General features: G+C 39.0%; 1 protein-coding gene across 1 annotated transcript in view; it reads left to right on the plus strand.

The window, feature by feature from the left end:
• GRXCR1 (glutaredoxin and cysteine rich domain containing 1) overlaps positions 1-24,854 on the plus strand; it is a 42,890-nt gene extending 18,036 nt beyond the window's left edge. Inside the window, exons 3-5 of the mRNA XM_072863058.1 lie at positions 13,508-13,747; positions 21,370-21,435; positions 24,675-24,854. Of these exons, the coding sequence (XP_072719159.1) occupies positions 13,508-13,747; positions 21,370-21,435; positions 24,675-24,854 (486 nt within the window). The remainder of the gene's footprint in view (positions 1-13,507; positions 13,748-21,369; positions 21,436-24,674) is intronic.
• The last annotated feature ends 276 nt before the right edge of the window (positions 24,855-25,130 follow it).

Genomic DNA, 25,130 nt, shown 5'->3' on the forward strand with positions numbered 1-25,130 from the left:
TTTGACCACTGATATGACACCATGCTTCATAGCTACCATGCTTTCTGTGGACTGGGTGTGAATTTTAGTGCAAATTATTTACACATAGTCAAATACCTCATTACTTTAGTAAATACTTTATATCTGATGATTTTTAAAGGAATTCAACTTAACATCAAGTGGTGCAGGAGGTGAGACGGAAAACTAATATTGAGTCAATACTGGGAGTAAATGGGTAAAACACAAGAGGTTATTGGTGAGGGAAGCAAAGGTCCTTCTCTTCTCTCAGATGATAAAGGTAACTGAAGTGTCTTTGGAGAAATGTCTCTGAGTAAAGTTGATAGGATGAAATTATGTATCATCCTTGTCAAGTTATTCTGTAGAGGTATTTGAGAAGATGAAGCTAACCAAGAGCCAGAAGAACTAGTGGAAACCAAGGTCATGGCAAATGAGACTGGCCGGGTTGTAGATACTGAGATAAAGTAACTAGTTTGCAGAAAATCTCAAGTGGTAGTTATGCAAGATCTGTGAATGTGAATATATGGGATAGGCTGTAGAGGAATAAAATAGGAACACTGATGTTATAGAGGGAATTCAGGAGATAAATCAAATACTTGTGGAGAAAAACTGAGTTTATCCATGGGATGCTGGAGAAAGTTTCCTGCTATCTGGATTCACAGAGACATCTTGGAGGGAAATGGAAGAACTATGATTGTCAGTGTTTGGCATGTTGTCTGGGAGCCTGAAAAGCTGGTGTGATGGCTGTGGAGATGCTCTGCAATGATTTTAAGTACCCTGTATTTTCAGTGTTTGTTAAGATGATTAGGTAAATGTGTTCACTTGGATTCACAGAATTCCTCAACAAACCTACCAGAGAGGGAAGCGATGCTTTTAATTCATCACATTTCAGGCATAAACTGCAACCAATACAAAGCTTTGAAGGTTTTGGCTCAGTCTCTTCCTGGCTTAGCTTGTGGCACTAGTTTGCACCAGAAAGGCAGAGTTAATCTGAAATGGTGGCATTATACATGCTCCATGGCAATGCATGGCGATGATTGCAAGATAAGATATGTGTGACACTTTCAGCGAGTAAGGCATGTCCAGAAACCTGGAAATTGTGTTCACCACAAATGCTCCTAGATGTGATTTGGGGAGGTCTATTTGCTTAGTGGCGTGAGTCCTCTGGTGGGCTTCTGTCCCATTTTGGCTGATTCATCATATGCTCAGCCCTACTGAAACGTAATAAGGAGGCACGAGCTACTTCAGAGATGGCACCATGGAAATCTCTAGCTCCCAACCATTCTTGCAGCCTGCCTGCAGCACAGGTTTGTAATTTTGACCTTACATAAATCTTATGAAAAGATAAGGGCTGCACTTAAATCAGTCCCTCAATAGCTGCCAGAAATGTCAAGTGTGGCAGTGAAGTACTCTGTCTTGAGAGAATAAAGCAGAAAGCGAGAGGCAGGAGAAGAAAGGCTTCCGCATGCTGGCAGTGTGGGAGGAAGTACAAATCTCTCCTGCAGGCCTGGGGAAAACTGAGTGTTAAAGTCCTGAGAGATTACTTTGACCTGGAAGAGAGATGAAGAGCAATCAGTCTTACTGGAGGGGAAGGGAAGCTTAGTGTGCAATCTGGTCAGTTCTCTGAAATAAAGGGAAAGAAAAAAGGACTAGGGAAACATGAGTTTTCAATTATAGCTTGAATTCAGAAGGTTTGGCAAAGCCAGATGAATGGGAGGACATAGGTTGTTTTTTACACTGTACTGCAACAACACCTGTTGGTGACCAACATTAAGAATAATCCTTTTGTTCATTCTCTTGATTACAACTTAAAAATACCTATATTTTAACGATATGTATGGTGAATTTTCTTCCTAACTTTGCTTTAGCCAGAAGCACAAACTCTAGCATAATTTTCCACCAGAACTTGAGTCCTGACCACAAGGGAATTTGAAGTTTTGCAAAATTTTTGCAGCTTTTGCCATTGAATTTTCCTGAATTTAGCTCCTCATCTGTATCTGACTGGCACAGCCTACTTAAGAAGTGGTATTAACATTTAATAAGCATTTCTAATTGCTTTTGTTTTATGCAGACAAAGACCCAAGAAGCAAATCAGAGAGCTTATGTCTCCTGTAACGCTGTAACACAATTTTGCAGAAGTATAGGTTTCAATTTCCTGATCCAGCGATTATATCAAGCAAAGTGAAATTGTTTATATCCTACCCAGATTGTTCAGCTGAAAGCCATTTATCAAACATAGCAGATAATCAAACATTAGTAAAACTAGCTTACAGCTCTCCTACTAACACTGCACCTGTAGAAAACAATTGTTTCCCTAGTTGGATGCACACTACAATCAGTCTTTCAACACAGAGTAGGCACAGAGGGGAAATATGGAATAATCCATTGCCAAAGAAAAATCATTGTTAGGACAGGTGCTGGCTGAAGTTTTCATGATGTGTTCTGTATAGGTTGAGGTAAGTATTAAGCATGTTCATATTAAATATACTGTAAAACAGCTATGAAAAGTGAAAACTACTTATCAGAAACAGCAGCATTTCCCCACTGAAAAACTGAGTTTGTTTTGTTGGAAAGAAAAAATCTTATAGGTTAGTGTTTTCCATTGTCTTAAAGAGCCATTTTGCAAATACTGTGTTTATAAGTAAAGTAATCCCAGCACCTTTCTTCTTGTATAGGAAGTCTTGTTACTCTGAAATGAATTGATAAGGGAGGAGGAGGGTAATAGATGAACACGCTGTTTGATGAGCAGCATCAGAGCAATTTTTAACTTTCTGTACTCTCCCCTTTCCGCATCAGTCCATTTCAGAGCTGACATTACAGTTATCGAACTAACAGATGAAAGAACAAGACTGGATTGTGCCATGGCCCTGCCACTGGAGGCTGAGAAGCAATCAAGCTCTCAGTGAAGATGAAGATCAATATCAGAACAAGCAAGTGTGCTTTCCATGTGGTTTGAGGCCACTTGGCTCACCCAAGAAGAAAACACCGTATTTGGTAAAATGCATACACTGAGAAACTTTCATGGAACTTTATCCAGGTGAATCTTCACTGATGTGTGCTCAAGGAATCGTAGTCCAAGAGCTAGAAAATCACTCTATGAAATTTACTTCCAGTTGTCAACCTTCTTAGTGACAAATATTTTCCCTTTGCATGGTGTATTCTAGGAAATATTGCAGTTTCATTCACTTTATATAGTGAATGCCTTGTGAATGGCAGAGCATTCTCTCCATCACATTTACTTTTGCAGGGCTGAATCTTGGATTTTGGCTGGCTAAAAAACTCTGAATGTATCTGTATCATTATTCAAACTAATTGATATAAAATAATCATCCTAGGATAATGCTTTCTGTGGCTTATAATGATTGATGTACTCAAAGAAACTAAAACAATGGGACAACACCCGAATCCTGATTTTAATTGCTACTTAATCCAGGAAACATTTGGCTCTGGAGACATATTTTGTAGGTTAGATCATAATAAGGCTGAAAGATAGTATATCAGGTTTCAGCTATCTATTTTGGTGTAAGATCCCATAGCACACTTTGCAAATGCAGGGGAAAGTTATCAAGTGGCTTTCTGAAACGGTTAAAGTAAGGTTCCTGGCTGCTGCCTTAAAATGGCACTGGGAGTTTCCTGCTGTAAATGGCAAAAAACTGAATCTGTCTGCCCTAAAAAATAATTGCGTATTATTTTTGCATGGTGATTGCACTGGTTGATGAAAATTCTCTGAAATCAGTTTCTCTGGCTAGTGCTGTTAAGAAAATTGCACTGTCCGGAATTATGTGTCAGATTTTTCTCATATGGATGGAGTAATAAAGATTTTCTTTGTACTGGTAGTGGAAGTTTCAAAGTTATTGGCAGTCCAAAGTCTATTCAGGCCAACTGTAAAAAGATTACCCATGGGACCATTTGTCTGGCTCTAATATTTTATTGCTATTTGCCTTGTGCTTCCCAACATTGTATTTTTCTTGGTTCCTTTATAAGGCTGATGAGAAGGAAGGAAGATGCTAGCAAATTGAATCACAGAGATCTCTGTGATTCAATGAAGGGTTTTTAAATAATGGAAAACAATGAAGTAAAGTCAGTTAAATAGGAGATATCCACACTTTGGTTCTTACGACCACCATGAGATTATCTGAGAAAGATTTTTTAACTGCATTTTAAAGATAGTGTAACAGTGTTTTGTCAATTAACACTGTAATTATATTTCATTTATAAGCAACATTTTAGGCAGCTACATTAATAGATATATAAACAGTATTTGATGGGGAGTGTATCATTTAAAGGTTTTTCACAACACACCAGGATTATGTTTGAAGGCTTTGCATGGAAATTGAAAAAGAGAAACCACATTTTGGCAATTTCTTGAATCTGTTGTTTCCAGGAAAATATTTTGGCCATTATTACAACTTGCTGTAATAATTTCTTCTCTTACTCTCCATGAACAGATGCAATTGACTGCTCCAAAAAAGGGATATGAGAGATAATACTTTGCTGAGATGTGGTTTGATCCTCTAAATGCTTACATTTTATCAGCTATAAAATACATTACTGTGCTGACTATGCAGCATAAGATACTTCAGGGATCAGAAATACCCTACCATTTCTTTTAAGTCGCTATATTTCTTTTGGAAAGAAAAACAAAGATGAGATCTACTAATTTGATGACTGTAAGGTATAGGTATAAGGTATAGAGTGTACATAAACACTCAGCTAGTGTAAACAACTCAGCTATTACCTGTCTTAATTTATGTCCCATATGCCAGACTACCTAAAAGTAGCTTCAGCGATGTTACAGGACAGTCTAGGTACAACTTGTCTGGCTTCAGGTCTCTTCTGCTGAATACAGGAACAGTTCCAAAACTGCACGATGTGAGAGGAGATTGTTGGACACTCCTTTTTCAAACAACTTCTAGAGCCTCATATAAACTGCTGAGGACAAAACTATTTTCAGTAGGTCTTGTTTCTTCCCCTTCAGTCTTTGTGGGCAGTGTCCTTGCGCAACAAAGGAATGCTTCTCCTTTCTTACAAACCTGTGTAACATTGCCAAGGGTCTTCCCAGAGACTCTCTCTCTTTTCCTCTGGGAAGAATTTCTTGGAGATGTTGAATTGGTAATTATGAAGAGAGAGCAATAAGGAGCGAGCAAGCAAAAGAGAGAAACAAGCGTTATATCACAGTATTGTTTCTTCCTGGGAGAATTGCAGACTAGGTTAGAATTACAGGATTATCTTTTGCTTCTGATTTTCAGAGGTTTCATTTATTCCTATCACATGCAGAATGGCATAAATAAACTAATAAGAAAATACTGATAGACCTTCTGATGCTTGATAAATAAAATCCAATTAGGCATGGATAGATAAGGATCTTCTTTCGACTAACTTGAGCACCGTAATAAATATTGCCCTGGCTGACTTCCACAGCATCACTTCCACTGTGACTTCCACTGTGACTTCCACTGTGCCTCGTTGAACAGGAGCCACTCTCTTCCTCAGAGTCAGTGCTACGCCTGTAGCCGGCACTTTCAGTTTAGAAAGTCTACACAAGCAGAGGCATGGGGGTCTAGCAGAGACCATGAACCCTAGGGAGATAACCTGTTCTCTTATCTGAGCTCAGGTCACCTGAGAGCAGGCTGTAGCCTGGTTGTATGGGTGTGTGCTGGATGAACGGTAATAAGGACATTGGGAGGGGAGCTCAGCTGTAGTCTTTGTACCTTCTGAACCTGCTGATAGCTGAGGCATTACAAAGAGCAGGGAGAGGCAGGGTCATGCCCTGCACTCCTTTGCTGTGGTATTGTAAGTATTTTTTCTGCTTTGAAATGAAAACACGTTGACATCCCCTGAACAGTGGTCCGTTCCAGAAGATATATGGGAAAGCCTGCAGTGGCAGGAAAAAAGGTATGATATATTGTATTATTTGAGGAACAGAAAGGGTCACAACACACATATACATGGTGTTAGAGGATGGAAAGCCCTCCTTTTGTTTTTTTTTAGTATTTAGTCAAGTGATTTTAAGATGACAGGAACAGTATAAATATCACATGCCATATTATTATTACTTTTGTTATTTTCACTGACATCCCCAGAATTGATATACGGCCTGAAAAGTACAAATGAATTACAGACATATATAAATATACTATACCAATGTCCTAGTCTATAGTATCTTTTTCATGCTGCAGTTGTTGAACAATTTTGAGGATGCCAACCTTAAGGCGGTAAAACTGTGCTGTTTTACAGTCAGCAGCATGTGGTGAGTGTGTAGATAAGAGAGACGACAGTCACCCAGGAGTTAGAAGATCGAAGAATTCAGGTTCTTGCGGGATCACAGCCCTTCTCTATAACTGTGACCAGCTCCTCAGAGCTGAAACTGAAACGGTAAAAAATAAGAAGTTTCATGCCCTGTGTTGGGACACTCAGTCAGGCAGAGGAACCTGTGTTCCTATACAACTTTTGGAAATAAGTGTATTCCTAGGGCTGTTGTTTGTGGGGGAGGCGAGTGCTAGAATATAGGCAGACAAAAGGCACACAAGTATTTGTGCTGTTTTAAAAGCTGAGAGAAACAGTGACCTGACCACTTTCTTGTGGAAAGTAAAACTAGTATCTGTATTTGAGAGTGTCCCAGACTCTCTGCCTACCTTGTTTAGGAGTGCAGCTCTTGATGCCCTCACTTGTAAATTGGTATCGATAGACCTTCCCATCTTGCTGATGGTTATGAGGATGATAACTAGTGATTATCATTTCACTGTCCCAATGACACAGGGTCACAGACTCCAAGTCCTGCAGTTATGGTTCCTGTAATTACCAAAACTCAATAAGAAAAAGTGTAGCGTTTTCGAAGCGATGTATTTAAGAGAAGGTCAGTACATGCTTTGACTTGAGTATATGACTTGCACTGTTGCAGAAATTTAGTCTTTATTCTACTGAGGTCTATTAAAATGCAGTTTTCCAAATTTAATAAAGTTCAAGTTCTGAATTTTCCCAAATATTTATATAGTGCCAGGTCCCCGAAGACAATGCAAACAGGACTACAGCCTTAATGTAATAAAGCACTTAAGAGAATGCTTAAATTTAAATTTAAGTGCTCACTGGCTTTGCTGTGTGAGAGCCCATGAAGGGCTGGAACGGCCAACAGCGAAGTGGAAGGGAATGTGATTTCGTACCAAGAGCACACACTGCAGCTGGGGACTGCTTGCAATTCCTCCTGTATGCGTAAATAGATCTTACCTGCCAAAGAAAAACATTTTATTTTTGGTCAAAGAGGTCTGTTTCTTGGAAGAAGTCTTCTGGCCAGTGAATCAATTCTTCCTGAAAAATGCGATTAAACCTTTATTTTTGAACCAAGCAACCAACGATGACAGGCAGAAGGGACTGGTTCACAACTCCATTAGCATCGTGCTATGTTGTTGTGATGGCAAATATTGTAGTTTTCACTAGAACACAGACCTTCAATCTCCAGCCATCTCATTCAAAGAATGTTGCACATTTTAATCTAAACAGTGACATGATGAAAAGTATGCTTTTCATTAAATGCTACACATTTTGGAAAACTTGTATGTTCTGATGAAGTGTCATGTAGAAAAAAATTGAAACATTTTGGTGATAGCTTTTTACTTTAAAATAATCTTTCAGAAAGTATTCATTACTTTTAGTATACATTTTGAAAGCCCTTTAAAACTCAAAAGCTAGTAAAAGCTTTTCAATCTTGCAGAAATGAAATGTTTAAATTGATTTTTTTTTTTCTACAGAACCTCTTCAACAAGAAAGTCGTAGATGTTTTCTTCCCTTCTGTTTCTGAGCAGAAAATAAAAACAAAAAGTCCAAAACACATTGTGGTCAGAAAATTAGTGTTAGACCATCATTGTTCTTGCCACTCAGTTATTGATACTAATTCAAGCTATAAGCTATGCAATACCAATTATGAAGTGAGCGGCCTAATTTAAAGCTTCTAGATATGCAAGCATACATAAAATATATATATGTATGCACATGTATGCATACATATATATACACATATATATATATATATACTAATTTTCTCTTGCTCAACATTTTCTTTAGATCATGAATGCTGCGTTTACTCACTGAAGCATCTCTGGCGCAGGGTTTGTAATGTGCTCTAGATTCCTGCCTCAGCTGACTTAGTGGGCAGCAGATACTTCTGCCAGTCTGACAAGCAGATACTTCTGCCAGTCTGACAGTATCTAATTACAAAGCCAAGGGGTGCATATTTCAGTAGGACACTCTGAGATGTTGAAAGATGATATTCTGAGACAGAGAAGGGCATATCACCATTGATTTAGGTCACAGAAGCAATTCACTACCGCATGAATAACATTAGTTGAATGTTATGTCCAAACATAGTAAAAACCTTAAAAAATCTCATATGTGATAAAGGGTGGCATTAACATTTCGCTTTTGCCAAAGTACTGTACCAGCCCATTAATCTTAGGAGAAAAATATTCTGCTTTTGCTAGAATACAGTTGCTCATATAATGCATATAATGCAAAGTACAGAGTGGGATGGTGGGGTTTTTTTTACATTTGTTACTTTGTACTTCAAAAGAACCAAATGTAAATTTGTGGGTGATGCCACCATTGAAATAAATTATATATGGATATGAATGTAAATAGCTATTCTTTTCACACCAATGAGGTTAAAACACATTTTTATTCCTTCTATCCAGAGAGAGGATTAAAAAAAAAAAATCTCATGGATCTCTCTTCTTTTGTAGTGTTGCTGTCATAGTTTTCATCTGCAACCAAATAAAAATGAGGTTAACACCATGAACATTCCTGCTGGGCTTATCTGTTTACTTGCTTGCAGACACGGTCACGTACAAAGGTTTTCAAAAAGAAAATGTTACCACTGTTTTAGAACGATTGCTTTATGCCCAAAGGTCCACCAGTGGTACTTACACCAGAAGTAGAAATGCATTGGCTTGGACCACTTCCTCTGACCTGAATTTGGCCAGCTATTAGCTGTGCTGCAAAAAAATCCATATTGTGACTTTTGTTCCAAAGATAAAGAACCACTCAAAGTCAGCAAAGCAGACATGAAAACATCATAAAAGGTATTAAAGAAAATCTATAGCCTTGGGAAAGCAATTCATGACAAGTGTGCTGAACAAATAATCTAGTAGTATTATTCAATAATTCATTTTATAAATTCCGCTCACAAATAGGAGTGTGAGTGGTATCTGCTCAGAATGGGGGGACTGGTCAGGGCCAGGGTAGCTATGGGACCAGTAGAGAAACACAGACACTTTTTGCTCCTACTTCAGTTGTGACTGGATCCAGAAGCCAAGGATAAGATACAGTGGGGAAGGTCTGAACCCAGAGGTGTCCGTGGGAGTTTTATGGCGTACATATTTAACTGGCTTTCAGAAGCACCATGGAAACATCTGACTGTTATACAATATTTTCAGAGCTACTGAGAAGTCTGTTATTATTATCATGGCAGCTGTTATACAGAAAAGGTAAATTCTCAAACACATATTTTAGGAGTATGATTCCCAAATATTTCATATTTCTGCAGCTCCAGTAATACACGAAGTTTTTTAAAAAAATACCCCAAAATATTGAAACAACTTGGAGATTCACACATTCTGTAATATATTTGTTGTTGTACACTTACACTAGCTACCAGGATTTCTTTTAAAAAAGGTTCAGGATGTCATATTTCAGTGACCTTCTCTCTGTTTTATCATTTACTTTGTTTTGTTTCACTGCCTGTCTCTTTTTTGTCATATTTTTCATGGTTTTATTTCTACATTTAGTTTGTACTACTCTTCCTTTGTCAGTATCCTGATGTTTTGGTTTTTGGTTTATTATCTATTTGTGGTTATTTCTGTCTTTTCAGTGCTTTTTCAGTCCCTTGCATCCCTCTGTTTTGTTGCTCATCTGCTTGCTCTATTAAGTCTTCTCTTTTTCATCAGCAATTTCTTCCTTTGTTCTGTCGTCTCTCTTGATGCCAAGCTCATGTATTTAGCCTCATGGGATGACATCCCTCATGCTGTTTGCAGAAGACTTGCTCAGTTAGTGATTGCATTTAGTTGCAACCATGTCAGATGGATGCTGGTGGGATGGCAGAGGGATAGGTTTCCCCTAGTTGTACACCAAAGTGTAACTAACTCCTCATTTGCAAAAGCTCTGATCCACCTGGTGGACTGAGTCAGGTGCAAAATAAGAAAGATCTTTTGGTTTTCGCACGCTCAACCACAAACAGGATTGACATGGTGCAACAGTTGCTTTTTCTCTCTAGATTGAGAAAAAAAGGGCAGCCGTTCCTGAATCACTGGGAGTGGCATCTGTGCCATGAAGAAGTGATGCAGGTCATGCTGCTGCTGGTGCTGCCTACTTGAAGCTCCCAAGCAAAATGCAAGCTCTTCAGGCTGATGCAGTAAAACAGATAGTGCCTTTGGACCCTTTGGGAGATGATAGCACTGTGCTGTTAAACTAAAACCTGTAAATGATGTACGGGATCATTACTAAAGCAACTTTATTTCCCTCTGAAACCTTAAATCCCTTCCTTGGCAGTCTTTCTACGTGGACACCTTCTTCAAAACACACTCTTGGCCCATGTGCATGGGGTTTTCTGAATCTGAAACAAAAGTTGCCACCTCAGACCAAATGATTTCCATAAGCTTCAGGTTTCAATGAGAATCCCACTTACAGGAAGTGCGAGAAAGTGGTCAATGTACGTTGCTCCAGGCCTTTTTGTTTGTTCATCTGTCCAACTTCCACAGCCCAAGTAAAGTTTTGTCATGCCCATTAACCAGAGAATTACTTTCTCTAACTTCAGCTAAAATTTTATGTGCATTTGTGAGTTATACAAGATGATTCTAATTTGAAGTTTGTTATACAAAATTGTAAAAGTTCATTTTCTAAAATGACTTTCTATTCATTTGTTTATATTGCTTGTCATTTATTATGCTTTTGCCACAGTTCCAACCTAGGAAGGAAAAGCACAGTGTTAAAAATTTTTTCTGCTGATTTACTTGAAGAGCGTATTCTAGTCACTAAACATTACAGGCTGTAGCCATTGAATTGGGTAGCAAAATAGGAATTAGCATAGATTCTCATTAAGAAAAACCCTGTAAATCTAACTGTCTTGAGTCCTATTTTTAATTACCAGTGTAGTTCAAGACAGGTGACAGGAAGCATTTTCCCTGGTATGATAAAGTCCTGGCAAGGACAAGTTCAGTGCATTTGTAGCACAGAAAACAAGGTGTTTACTAAAATTTCCCTAAAGAATTATTCAGTCAATGCCCTTGATACTTCTTTGCAGGGCAAACAAGGGTATTTCTTCATTGCCACATTAGGAGAAAATAAAGGAATAAACATAAAAGTGACTCTGCGTACACACCCTCCACTTGATATCTTTCCAGATCACTTTACAACTTTCCATTTTTCCATGTCTTCAGCTGCTTATTTGTATGCTGTAGTGACACCACAGTCCTGATGCTTTGCTAGATAATGACTGTATCTATGCTGCCAGCCTCTGGTGTCTGGGAACAAACAACATTAGAGATTAGCGCTATGAAGGAACAAGAATTTCCATCCTGTTGAATAGTTTTCCACTTCAAAATGTATTTTCACTCCAAAGAGGAGAAAACAATGAGTATGTGAAATTATCTTTTGAAGGAATATTTTAAGAACTCCTTTTGGTTACTTCTGAAAAGGATGAACTCCTCTTCCTTCCAGCAACCCATGCATGGTTACTAAAGTATTTGGCAGTGTTTATGTAGAGTACTTGTCTTTTAATTAGAGGACGAGCTAATCCTCACAGCTGGAATGTGTGAACAATATGCTGGAGAAGAGTCAACGCTGCAGTAGCGGTATAACAGATTTTCAACCTAGAAAACAGGCTGGAGAGAAGTAGCCCACTTTTTATAACATTTGTTCCTCAAATTGAATTTCTGACATCCATTCAAAGATAAATGAATACTGACCTATCACAACATGCTTCCTTCCTGGAATGGGAGACAGAAAAACGATAAATTACATATGTTTGTAATTACAATTCCAGTGATCTAGAAGTGAACTGTAAAACCCAAGTGTTTTTCCTGAGAACTCTTCACCCTACGTTGAACCTTGTAAACACCTTTCTAACTAGAATATGCTTTTTGCAATGCCTTTTTTTTTGCATTTAGATAGTAAGATAAATCATGACTTCGTTATTTGACAAAATCTGGAATGGCATCTACCCAATTTTACAACTTTGTCTTTACAGTTATTACATGATATAGTTCAAAAATTATCTATTCACCTATCAAGGTTCATTTTCCATAGATTGCCACAGTGCGTTACAGCTATCTTTGCTTATTATTTTCTAACTTGTGGTTTTACTCCTGGAATATTGCTGAAATAATTAAATATCATTTGCTGAAAGTAATGGATAATTTGAAAAGCTTGGAAATGCCTTACTACCTTTTAAAAAAGCTAGGATTTTAGCTATTTATCTGAACATAACATCTTTGTTTAGAGCAATGATTCTCAGGCTTTTTGAAAATGTATCACTGTCTCTTGGACAACGTAATCCCTGTAGTATTTACCCTCCCTAATAGTTTTAATCTCAGAAAGGAAAGATGCAGGATAAACTTTTACATATGAAGAAGTAGGGTAAAACGTCAAATCTGAATTGTAGTATGAAACTTATTACAGCCAAGGAAACTGCCTCCCCTCACTGCAGTGGGCTTTGAATCGGGCACTGAATACACACAAAATGTAATTTTTTATTGTTGGTTGGATGTTAAAGTAATTTGACATCAATCCTCACTAAAATTTATACATCTGTCAGATACATCTGTCACCTCTGCAGTGATAATCTAGTTCAGCGTGGAGAGACCTAAAGTATTCCAAGTTAGCAACGGCTCATGGACATGATGGAGTTTAGTTTAGGCTCTCGTCCTTGCTTAAAGGAGGCTGTCAACAACACTTGAGCTAGCAAGTTTAGACTTAGTCTGGGTACTACCAGACTGTTTGTGCAAACAAACACAGGCCACTGTTATAACAGAATCAGACATCTCTAAAAACGGCGGGGTCTGGGGAGTCCTACATTCATGTTACTATTGCAGCTTTGAAGAATTTGTGCTTTAATAGATGAGAGGGGATTAACCCACAGCATTGTATGTTACTGCTTGGGGAAGGACGGGTTACTCTGTGTACAGGACAAAAGCAAAAGGGTGATGATTTATTCACATTGGAAGTCCACCAGCATCTAAAATATAACTGTTTCTTGAAAATGTTGGGCTTGATTCACCATCTCCAAAGCTTTCAAAAAAAAGTGAAGTTGCACCTTACTTAGATAAACAGCTTAAATTGCCCTAACTTGGTGATTGCAAGAACTTAATTCCTCCCCTTCTACCTTTACATTTGAAAAAAGTGGAATGTTGGATTGTGTTTTCAAGATGCAATTTTTTTGCTTAAATAGTATTTTTAATAAAATTACTCAATAATTGGAAGCTATTAACAGCTTATTTAATGTAATGGGAACTATTTTTTTTTCCAGGTATCAACAGTGCTAGAGTTTGGCCGCATAGTAATTTATACTACCAGCCTTCGTGTGGTGAGAACCACTTTTGAAAGATGTGAACTGGTTAGAAAGATCTTTCAAAATCACAGAGTTAAATTTGAAGAAAAAAACATTGCTCTGAACAGCGATTATGGAAAAGAATTAGATGAAAGATGCAGGAGGGTCTGTGAAGTTCCCTCACTCCCTGTTGTGTTTATCGATGGCCATTATCTTGGGGTAAGTAAAGCATGAGCCTATGTTTTATTCTGCAGTTTGGAACAACAGGTGAAAATCTTGATGAATGAGAAGCAGGGTTTTTAGAAAATTGTTCTCAATGCTGGAATGATGGGAACAATCAAAGCCAGAGATCCCTTTGTGGTATGTGCTGCACAGATCCCCACTGATAGGTTTGATCTGAAGATGCAAAAGATAACCGGGGAGAGGCTATCAAGAGGGGAATAAGGTGCAGTAATGCAATCTAAGCTATCCCATGTTTCTTAAAAAATAGCTTATCTTTGTAGTTGAAACCATGAAAATCCAGAGAAATGGATTTCTTTTTCCTCATGGGAACCTGTATGTATGATTGACCCAGGAAGATGAACACACCTAGCATAAACCTGTCATTTAGTAATATAAGTGTTGAATATGAAACTAACAGCTTGGGGTGTCAAACCTTAAACATGCATTGAATTTTATATGAGGTATCAGGCATCTGTAATCAACTGAACATTGTTTTAGGTACAGAACTGGTTGATACTCAATTTTAGAAAAGTCTAGCAGTAAAAAAGAGAGAAAAACAGCCCAACTCTGCCCTGTTGCAAGACATAAACTCCAAATGGAAAACTATAATCCAAATTTGTACTCTGGTACTCTGGGTCTAAAAGCCTGTTGATATTTGAAATCACCTTTTCATTAAGGCCAGCCTGTACTTTCAAAATGTATTTCTCAGAAACTGAAAAAATCAGAGTTTAAGAGAAAAAGATTCTGGAAAGTGGCACAAAAAAACCAGCTTGAGAGCTCAGGGAAGGTATTTGTCTCGAGCAGTAAAGAACTAGCAATTAGCACCAACAGTGAGACTGTGATTTGTGAAGGTAAACTACATTTACACACAGCGGGGTTATTGTGTTTGTATTGCTTAACAATTTAATTTTCACAAAAGATTTAAGTAATGAAATGAAATGTAATAAAAAATCAGGCATAATTGATATTGGGGCTATATAAACACTTGAATACCCTTTCTCCCCTTTCTCCCTGTCCCCTTCCTAGCTCTCGGTATGCTCTACTCGAGGTGGGCTTCCCTGAGCACTCTAACAAATGCATTTGCTGGCACAGGGCTCGCCAGACCACTGCAGCGACTGCAAAATCGCCTAAGTACAGAATATTAGCGGACAGTGATTTTTACTTCCTAGTAGAGGATGCTTTTATCAAAAACCTGAGTTGGAGAGTTCTCCAGCCAGCCAGGAACAGAAGTGCTTTGTTCAAAAGTACCTTAAAATTTAACAGGATTCAGACTAAGATTCGCTCACCTAATTATCACATTAAAAGTAAAACCAGTAAGTTATGACCGAGTCCAAGAAAATCTCAGTCCGTGTGTGATTAAATTGTCAAAAGAATTCAGTTAAAATACCGAAATGGATTGAATAAATTATTTGCTCAGCTTTAGGTGAAGCCTAGGTGAAGTCATTTTGGTATGATGGATGGCCCATGAATTCACTGCTGCTTTTTTTTTTTTACAAGATCATAGGAAACTTGTCTTTTAACAGAGGAGCAAGTCTAACATGCAATACAGTCTCATTAAAACTATTTAAGTATTGTATGAGATATTTTGGAGAGTTATGGAAAGGAAGGCAAGTGAATTAGGAGGCTAGGTGTCTGTGGGAGAGATAAATCTAGCTGTCCAGCTACCTGCTGACAGGTACTCAGCAGGTTTTACCTCCTGTAGGTAAAAAAATGAAGGAAGTTCTGGTCTACAGACATTTATTACAGCACGGCAACTCCACTGACATTGTTTAACACATGGAAAAAAAAAAGTATTGATCTGCTAAAAACCAGAACAAAATCAGACTTGGGGGGCATTTTCTTTCTTCTTTTTTCTTTTTTTGATTAAATTGGTGAGGCACACTGTGGTTAAATGGAGCAGACTTTAGCTCCAGGAGAGGATTAAAGTTATTCCACACAACAGCGATATTATTTTGAAGAATCTGCTTTGTGGGCAGGGAGCAGTCCAGGAGACGCCTGCTCGGCTGACGGGGAGCGTCAGGGCCAGCCAGGATGGTGGCAGCCCTTTGCTCTGACCATGCGGGTGCCCCTCGCCTGTGCTCACAGCCGAGGTTTCTGCCCTGCAGTGCCCACCGCTAATTATCGCCATACTAGGGAGCACTGCTGCTTTGGATCTGTTGTTACAGCATCACTCTCTAATGTGCTTTAGCTGCGATGAACCAGGATGGGAAGACCAAGTTCAGTGTGAGCAGAGCTAACCCCGGCAGCCCACTGTGGCTGCCAACGGGAGCACCGCGGCTGGCAGGGCGATGGGAAGGGACAGCCCCAGGGTCAACGTGTCACTCGCGCTGGCAGGGAACCTGGGTCCACACACTCTGTTTGGTAAATGTGGCAAACCCTCATTATTTTGTTGCAGCTTTTATTTCTTTGTCTTAATATGGCTTCATAAGAGAGGTTGGCATTCATTCATTCAGGAAGAGAAATAAGGGGGGGACACGACACTTTGCATATCGAGAAGGTCTGGCAACGAAGTAACTGCCCCCCAGCGATGGCAATGCCTGGTGGATGTGGCACCTTAAGAAGGCAATGCATCAGTGACTCCAAAGGCAGTAAGTTGGCTGGAACCTGTGCTGGGCTTGTGTTTCATTAAAATGCGATTGAGAACTAATTACAGAATTTGGTCTCGTTGGTAACAGTGGACATTTCTATAATGCCTTTTATGATAATTATCTTCTGATATGCAAATACAACACAGAAATTCAGAAGCCTGGTGTGTCAGTAAATTAATTATGCAATATTTTTTCTCTCTCTCTTTTTTTAAAATTTTGAATATTTATTTCCTGGCAAATCCCTTCCTGAAGGAGATTGCATGTAGCAATACGAAGGAGAATCTATATTGAGCCAGGCACCTTTCAATGAGTCATAAGGAGAAAAAAAACAACCCCTAATTAAAATATGAACAGTTTTGAAAGGGGACAAGATTATTTTTAATGAGATAAATGTAACAAAAGCAGCAGAACACAACATATGTGCACCTAATAGAGTATACGGTATCCGAGCTGTTCAGAAGCAGGGACAAGGTTGTTACAGCACTGCAGGCTTGTGGATAAATCTTCACAGTGCTGTGGAATTTATCATTGCCTGCACAGGGGGAACAAAACAAACCAGCGACTTGGGCAGAAGCAATAGTAAAATCATATTTAGACCCTGTCAAGCAAAGTCCTGTGTGCTGCAGTACAGCAGGCTTTTTAATCTCCTCATTTTTTCAGGATTGAATCATTGTATTTCTTGACACGCACTGCCTAAATATCAGCCTGTCAGGAAATTGCAGGTTCTTTCTGCAGCATGCTCTTTACCAGCTGATCTAATCCCTCCTTTTCACCTGAGGCTGTCTCCATCTGAAATGGAATTATGCCATCTGCTGGGACACCAAAGCAGAATAAAAAATTACTTCCAAAAACCAGAAAACAACACAGGAAAAAAAAAAAAAAAAAAAAAAAAGGAGCATTAATTGATTCTTTTACAAAGGCACCCAGGACTGTTAGAGGGTTATGTTATATAAAGACCCACTCTGCTGGAAAAGGGATGCACATAAAAAAAGGCAAATAGAGTCATCTTTAGTAAACATGTTAGCTCATTGCATAATAGTTTTAAAAGCCATTTATTTTATTTTTCACTTTAAATATGTGACTGAATTCACTATTCACCTGCCATATAAACCAACTTGAATCTTTTTCAAATATGTAAATTTAATATCTTTTTTTCCTGAAGAAACTGTTTCCTATTTAGTTCTCCCAGCTGTAATGAATCTGCAAAGGCATGAGATTTACAGTAAAATTATTTTATTTGACTCATTGATTATGATTATTTCCTAAGAATGATGAGGCTACTTTTGTAATTGACTTTTATAAGATATGTGTGTAACATATTTTTTGTGATGCAAGTAGTAGCAGTTCCCTTTTTGCTGCTTTCCAGTGGCCATATACGATTAGTAACTCTCAATTGCCTCCCTGTTTTGTTAAACACATTCTCCTGGCATTCGCTTGATGGGGTGGATATGAATGGCGCTGTGGCAGTAAAACTGGGATGTAATCATGGCATCGAGTCACCTAGCGTTTTCCCACTTGCTTCTTCCATTTTGCAGTTTAACATTTCAGGAACTGCAGGGTTTAACTAATCTGATAGCTCTTTGCATATCAATCTTTCAGTTCTTTGCATATCAAATCCAACATTTCTGTTGCTGGTACTATAACACAGTGGCATTTTCTCAGTTTATGGGCAGATTTCCAGGCATCTAATCGTACTCCATGCGTGTCTGATGCCAAGGGGCACCTCATTGTGAGACGTGTAGTGTTGTAGGCTGAAAAGTGTATGAGCTTTGGGCAAAGACAGACATATATACAGTCTGTCTCCTTGCTAAACCGCAGTGAAAAAACATGGCAGGTCCAGTAAGGGTAAGGCGTGTGATTGCATTCTGCTGCCTTAGCAAGAGGCCTCTGCAGTAAACTTAGCAAAAGTTTGTTTTTAAGGAGCTAAGGGAGGCAACTTATCTGCACAGCAAATGTGTCCACAGGAAGGATGTTGCAGTGCCGTGCTAATTTTTCTCTGTATATAAGGAAGAGTGTGGAAGAGAGGCTGCTTCCCAAAATCAGCAGGTATTCGAGTACAGCCAGATGCAGAGCCATATACCCATGTGTATTCCTTGATGAAGAATTACGTCGTGAAAATGGTAATGGGCTACACCCAGAATAGGTGAGCAACAGACTGGTTTAGTGACAGGACAGAGCTGGGGCAATAGGAGATTTAATGGACCTTGGATTTATCCTAGTTCTGCAATTACTGGGACTGTACCTAAAATATGATGCTAATTTCTGGACGTTCTCAAGAGAAAATTGGGAAAATATTCTGAAGACTAAAAATGGTCTTGAAAACCTGTTGAGTGACTTAGCCAAGTCTGTGGCATTTCCTTGCTAAAAGAAGGGCAAAGACCTGACCACAGCCCCTGGGCTCCTCCACCACCTCAGAGAGCTACTGAAGTTAGTAGATAAAGGATTCACAGGCTGGTGCTTTGAAATGTAACTGGTTAACAAAACTGAAACCTCACTTCTCCCTGCTGCTTCTCTAAACATTATGGCCCCTGTCCCTCGTGCTCCTTATGTAAGTCTTAGGAAGGACAGTCTCTTTAATGTTTCACATCCCTTGGTGGGTAATTGTGGACTGAGTACAATCCAGGAAGAAAAAGAAAAGCATTACTTTCTGGTCAGAAAGCAGCTATTGGACTTATTTAACAGCTGCTTTAATTACTCTATTAATTACAGACTCTGTGTGTTACGATTCACAGATCCAAAGGGAAGGTTAACATCTGCAAAGTAGCTTTTATTCACATTTCACTTGAGGCAGCCGTTAATCAGAAAAGACATGCTGAAACACTTAAAAACTTTGATAGCCATTCGGACATTTGGTTTTTAATTTTAAAACCATAGTAATGAGGCTTTCCACTTTGAAAGTAACGCAGCTGGCCGACTGAATGTCATCTGAAATATAAATCCTTTAAAATATGAATCTATAATGGGAAACCTGTCAGACTTTTAATTACACCGCTGCAAAAGCCAGTGAATGTTACCATACAGCATCACTGCAACATGGAGCAGAAGTCACAGGAATGCTTCTGCCAACTGTTGTCGCAGAGAAGAGATCCTTCCCTAAACGAGGGCAAATTGGGGCTTGTCTGGCTTAGGGAATTTGCAGTGCTGCAATTACATCAATAAAGCTGCAAATCCTTAATGTCTCCGCATCCGATGGCAGTGCAAGCTTTGTCTTAAGCCGCCGTAGTGTATTCGGGCCCTGAGCTAATACTCTGTGGGCCGCCTTGGCAAACCCTCGCTTTGTTGTGCCAATCACTCCTGTTGCCCGTTCTCTGTGAAAGCAGAGAAAGATTAGAGGGCAAGCGTGAAAGGGGCCGACAGACTGCTAAAAGCTGCTCTGCTGGGGACACAGAGAGCCCTAATGCCTATGTCGAAGCTAGTGTTCTCTGTGCCCATGATCTGTAACAGATTTCAATAGAAGAGTCAGCACAAGTAAGGCTAGCTGATCTGAGTCTCCTGTCATCTGCTGTGACTAATTAACCACAACTAATTACTTTGTAGATACTTCTTTTAAAAAAAAAATTGCTTTGAAAGTGTAGCACTGTAAGAGTAGCGTTCACTGCAAGTGTAACACTCACATCCACTAAAATATTAATATTTTGCTTTTTAACTGAAATGAAAGTCATCAAACACAGAGTCAAAAGTGCTTCTTTTTTGTACAGAGCCAGAGCAAAAACACTTTGCACAGGGAAACTAGCCTTCGTAGGGTGACATACAAAATCCTTTGCAACGTTTCAGTGGCCCTTAGTTGGCTTTTGGGCTACAATACCTGTAACCTCTGCAGTCCCCAGTGAGGCACTATGAATGGTTGGACACTAGCACGTACGTTACCAGTCCATATGTGTTCCCTGTGCTCCCCAGCAGCCTTTCCTGTACCTCCCAGTAAGAGGGAGAGTGGTGCTGTGGGGAGCTGGGGCTGAGAGCCCTGCGGCTGACCATGGGCAGCTCCAAGTAATGGCTGGTCTCAGCCGTGGGCCAGCATCCCACCACAGCTCAGCCCTGGGCCAGCACCCCACCACACCTCCTAGCTCACGCTGGAAGGAAACCCAAAGGTGAAATTTAACACTCTGGGCATGCAAACAGGGGCATCGCGATGGCATGAACCTGCCACCCGGTCTAGATGTGGCCAATTGCCCTTAGCAGCAAGTAAGGGCTGTGCAGATACCTCCATCTGTGCCTCAGTTTCCTCACCTTTTGTCCGTTTCTTGTGACCCACTGATTAAAAGTGTCTGTAAGCACTTGGTAATATTCAGTATTCAGTGAATTTGGTTATATAAGTGAAGTGTAAGCATTCAGATCTGGCCCTCTAATTAGAAGAGAAGGGAAAAAAAAGTTTTACATCATCTTTGACACTTTCATTTTGTCTGCAGTAATCTCTTAGCATTTACTTTCAGAAGGAAAAAAGGAAAAACACTTCAGTACTACCTCGGTTCAGATCACAGAATCCCTCAGAGGCCTAATGTACTCAGACTAAATTATTATTATTCATTGTTGTGTCTGACTTTAATGTTGTTACAGTATTTTCATTACCCTTTTTCTCCTTGTGTTATACATTAGGCATATTATGTCTTAATTCAATGCTCAGCTGCCAGAATATTTGAAATACAATTTCCTCCTCTCATTTTGCTGCATTCTCTGATGTGTTGTATATTTATATAATTTTAATTTTTGACACGGTAACTAGACATATTTTTTATTCAGTCAGGAAGCATACCCTGTAAAATAAAGTGAACACAATCAGAATTTCCAAGCTGTGTCACCTTTTACAAAAAGGCAATGCGATATAACGCCTGGTAACCAACCGCAGGCACTTCTATCAGAACTGCAGTTAGATTCTCCTCTCCTTCCAACTTTCCTAAGGTTGACCTAATTACAAAATACTTAATGTGAGTCAAATTTGTCCTCAGCCTGTTTAAATTTTCAAGACCACATCTGATCATCTCTGTTTTTTCATGCTAAAGTGGCTGACCTTTTTCTTCTTCTTCTTACTAATAGGGTGCTGAGAAAATTTTGCTAATGAATGAATCTGGGGAACTGCAGGATCTCTTAACCAAAATTGAGGTAATTGTATTTCTGCAAATAAATATAAGGAAGTACACTGACTATTTGTAATTCAGAAGATTTTTTTTTTACCCGTTCCTTTTCTTCTGTCATAAACTGATGATCCCAAATGGTTTTTTTTGTTTGTTTTTCTCTTTGAATGAATGATATCATAGTATCACAGCCCATTAAGTTTGAGAAAACGTGAATGGCGTAACATTAAACCAAAATGTCCATCTCTATTTTCTCTTGGTTTTGCCACAGCAGGAAACACAAGTCATTTTCCCTTTCCCATAACTTTTGACATCATCTTTGGTATTTAACCTTCACCATGCCCTGGAGGAGTCAGGCCTCTTGTGCGGACGCTGCACCACTTCTCTGTGTACTGCAGTGAACGTGTTGGGAACCTGCACATCTACATTCTGGCTAGACCTAAAGCTGGACATTTACAAAATCTGGGCAAATGCTGGAAGTTTCCAATTACACCAGTTGGCACAAATTTCAAGTTACAGGTTATCATGCCTTTCTCCAGCTCTTAGTTTGCCTTGTCCATTGAAGGCCTCTGGGGCAAGTTTGCCTTTTATTGTGAACAGTAGATGCACGCTCCCTGAGGACACCTGAAGTGTGGGCCTGCTCCCACACCTTTGCTGTAAGCTAGGATCTCTACTGGTCATCACTTTTCTGCTGGTCTTGTGCTATTGGCTGCTCAAGGCTTTTTCTATTTTCCTTTGGATAGCCTGCAACAAAGAACGCTTTGGGGAGACGTGTGTCATAATGTCTGGGTTATATGGATAGCTGTGTCCTTAGAAAAGGAATGTATTGCTATTAATTTTCTTGTGATTTTGAAATCACCCCTAACCAAATTAAGATAACACATAAACCTCAGAAGTATGTAACATCAACATTAAAAATAGATAACGAGGATAAGATATGTGTAAAAGACACTGATGAAAGAGCAAAAGAAAGCTACATCTAGTTGATTTAGCCCCAAGGGTTTTCTTTCCTTGCATTTAGCCAAACTACAACATATGTTTTCCTAATATGCTTTCAGTAACTCTTTGTATACCATACATCTTTGACTTTATCACAAAATGAGTATCTCTGTTTGTGAAGCACGTTGGTTTCTAACAGCCAGTCTCCTTCCTGAACTCCTCCAAAAGTTCCAGTCAGGCTGAGCCCAAGGGTTGTTCACCTCTGTCTTATTCAGGAGGTAGATTTAACACTATTGAGTAAATCGTGAACTGCCTCATGCCTTTGTGGTGCAGGTGGTACCTTCTGCATTTTTCTGGCCTGTTCCTTAGCTCAGCAAAACATTCCTTGCCTCATGACTCAATGAATGTATTTCTGTATAAAATGCAGATGAACCTGCTGGCCATATTGAACCATATTGAATAGCTAACCAGAAACTATTAAACAAATATATACATAGGATTAAAGCATGCAGCGTTCTTGTTGTCTGACTAGAAAGGTTAGGTAATACACCTCCTTAACATTTTTCATTACTCTGGAATGAAATGTCCCCAGATCTTGCTGTGGGGGGTCCTATAACGTTATTACCTAGCCCAATGTGTGTCCTAATCTTGGGACAGAAAGTACATCTAAAAGACAAACAATGCCAGACTACAGTGTACTATGATTACTGCTTACTGTATACAAACACTGCTTCAAACACATTGTTGCCTGTTTTTTTTTAATTGCAAAAATGGCTTCGCTACAATTGCAAGGGGCAGTCGGGTTTCTTCATTACTGAAGGTGCAGGAAGTGGTTACACAAAATGTCATCTGTTCAAGAAGAAACGGCCATTGTTCAAGGAACTGAGCTAAAGCAATTTTCCATTTGTTTTTTGTTAGTTCTCTTAACTACATGAAAAAGTAGTTATTTAGAAGCCCAACAAGCAATAATGAATGTAAAAATTAAAAATATTATTCTCTTAAAATTTTGAGATTATTTGCAATAATTTCCAATGAAGTAAACTGCCATCATAAATTATGAAAGATGTGGGCACTCCTGAGATGAAAACAATGGTAATTTTACATTAAATACTTCCAAACATTGTCCCTGGAGACGTTAATAGTAATAGGATTTGTTTGCCTGGTGAAGAACAGCAAGTTTATGAGCTACAGGACCAAAAGAAAAAGTGCCTTTTTTGCATGTTCATCTGAGTTGTCAATAGATGAATGCTATTATTAATGGTTTTGCAGAAATCTCTTCAGTTTTCTCAATTAAGTTACAAGAAGGACTATGTTATCTGTGCATATGTTAGTATACTCTGGTAATAATTTGTGACTGATTTTTTTAGTGGTGTGTAATTCCTCAGACTAACACTAGCAGAAATTGTATGGATTACTGTTCTTCCTTTGTAAATAAATCTGTAAAGTCTTTACTCAACAGTGCAATGTTAAAGCCACATATCTGTGCTGTGGTAAGTACCCAACGTGGTGCACCTTTCATTTCTCTGATATAGAACTTTAAGGCAATCATTAAACAAACTAGCAACATTTTCAGCAAGTGAAACTTAAAAATGTCTTTGAAATATCTTCCTGTGTTCTCTATTGTCTTTAATAAAAAAAATAGAGTAAAATTATTGTTTCACTCAGGAATTAGGGCAGTTGAGGGAGCCCAAGCCTTGCTTGCAGCAATGTTCTCCAGGTATAACTTTTGAATATTGATGATCTTTCTCTTTTACACTTAAAGCTTCGGCATTCTACATCCTTAAATTTGAATACACCACTTATTTCCGCAAGCACTCCTTGTCAGAAGCTATGAATTGCTTTTTGATATGATCAGCTCTAACTGTAATAGGAACAACATGTTCAGCATGAGCATGCAAATGCTAAAAGTCATAATATCTTAACATAGAGCTTAGGAAATACAACGCCAACATAAACTGTCTGGAGTTTAGATTCAATCAATTGCAATACCTCCTAGAATTGATCTAGACCTAAAGCTACATCAGAGTAATGTATGCAAGCTATCCTTTAACTAGCTATTTTGGAAAGTATAAACACAAGCTACTAAGATATAACATGACTGATGAACCCGCAGTGAGCCTCTCTGACCATTGCATGTGGATCTGACCAGAGGAAAAGGCAGACATACTGGTCTTCCGTGGTGGTAAACCTTGGGATGGGGTGGTGGGTATTGCTCAAGATGGGAACCAGAGTGTGTATTTTCAGCTGTCCTGGAGCCCTCACTGTCCTAGAGCTTATGGTGGTTGATGAGGTAACATTTTTGTCTTTCTCACTTTCTTCTTTGAGCAGAGAGTCCAGCATCCTCACGAGTGCCCCTCTTGCGGGGGCTTTGGTTTCCTGCCGTGCTCAGCGTGCCATGGGAGCAAGATGTCTGTGTTTCGGAACTGCTTTACGGACTCTTTCAAAGCCCTGAAATGTACTGCTTGCAATGAGAATGGGCTACAGCGCTGCAGGAGCTGTGCAGGCTAAGAATGGCATCTCCACATGCACAAACTGATTTTATGGTACTCCACCAGTTTGTAATATGATTTTTTAAAAATGAATCTGTTTATCCAATTCAGTCAATAAAAATCCATTTGTAGTATACTTCTGCTGGTTTGATCGTTGGAGCCATTTAAACTTAGGTCACTGACTGTAACATGAACTGTGAAATACATTTTTCTACATTCTTTATAGAGAGATTTGTAGTCTGCAAAACTTATCGTATTATCAGCCCTTTGGATGTGAAGTCTTCCCTTTTTCTGT

The sequence above is a fragment of the Ciconia boyciana genome, chromosome 5 (assembly GCF_034638445.1).
Source record: "Ciconia boyciana chromosome 5, ASM3463844v1, whole genome shotgun sequence".
Classification (NCBI taxonomy): Eukaryota; Metazoa; Chordata; class Aves; order Ciconiiformes; family Ciconiidae; genus Ciconia; species Ciconia boyciana.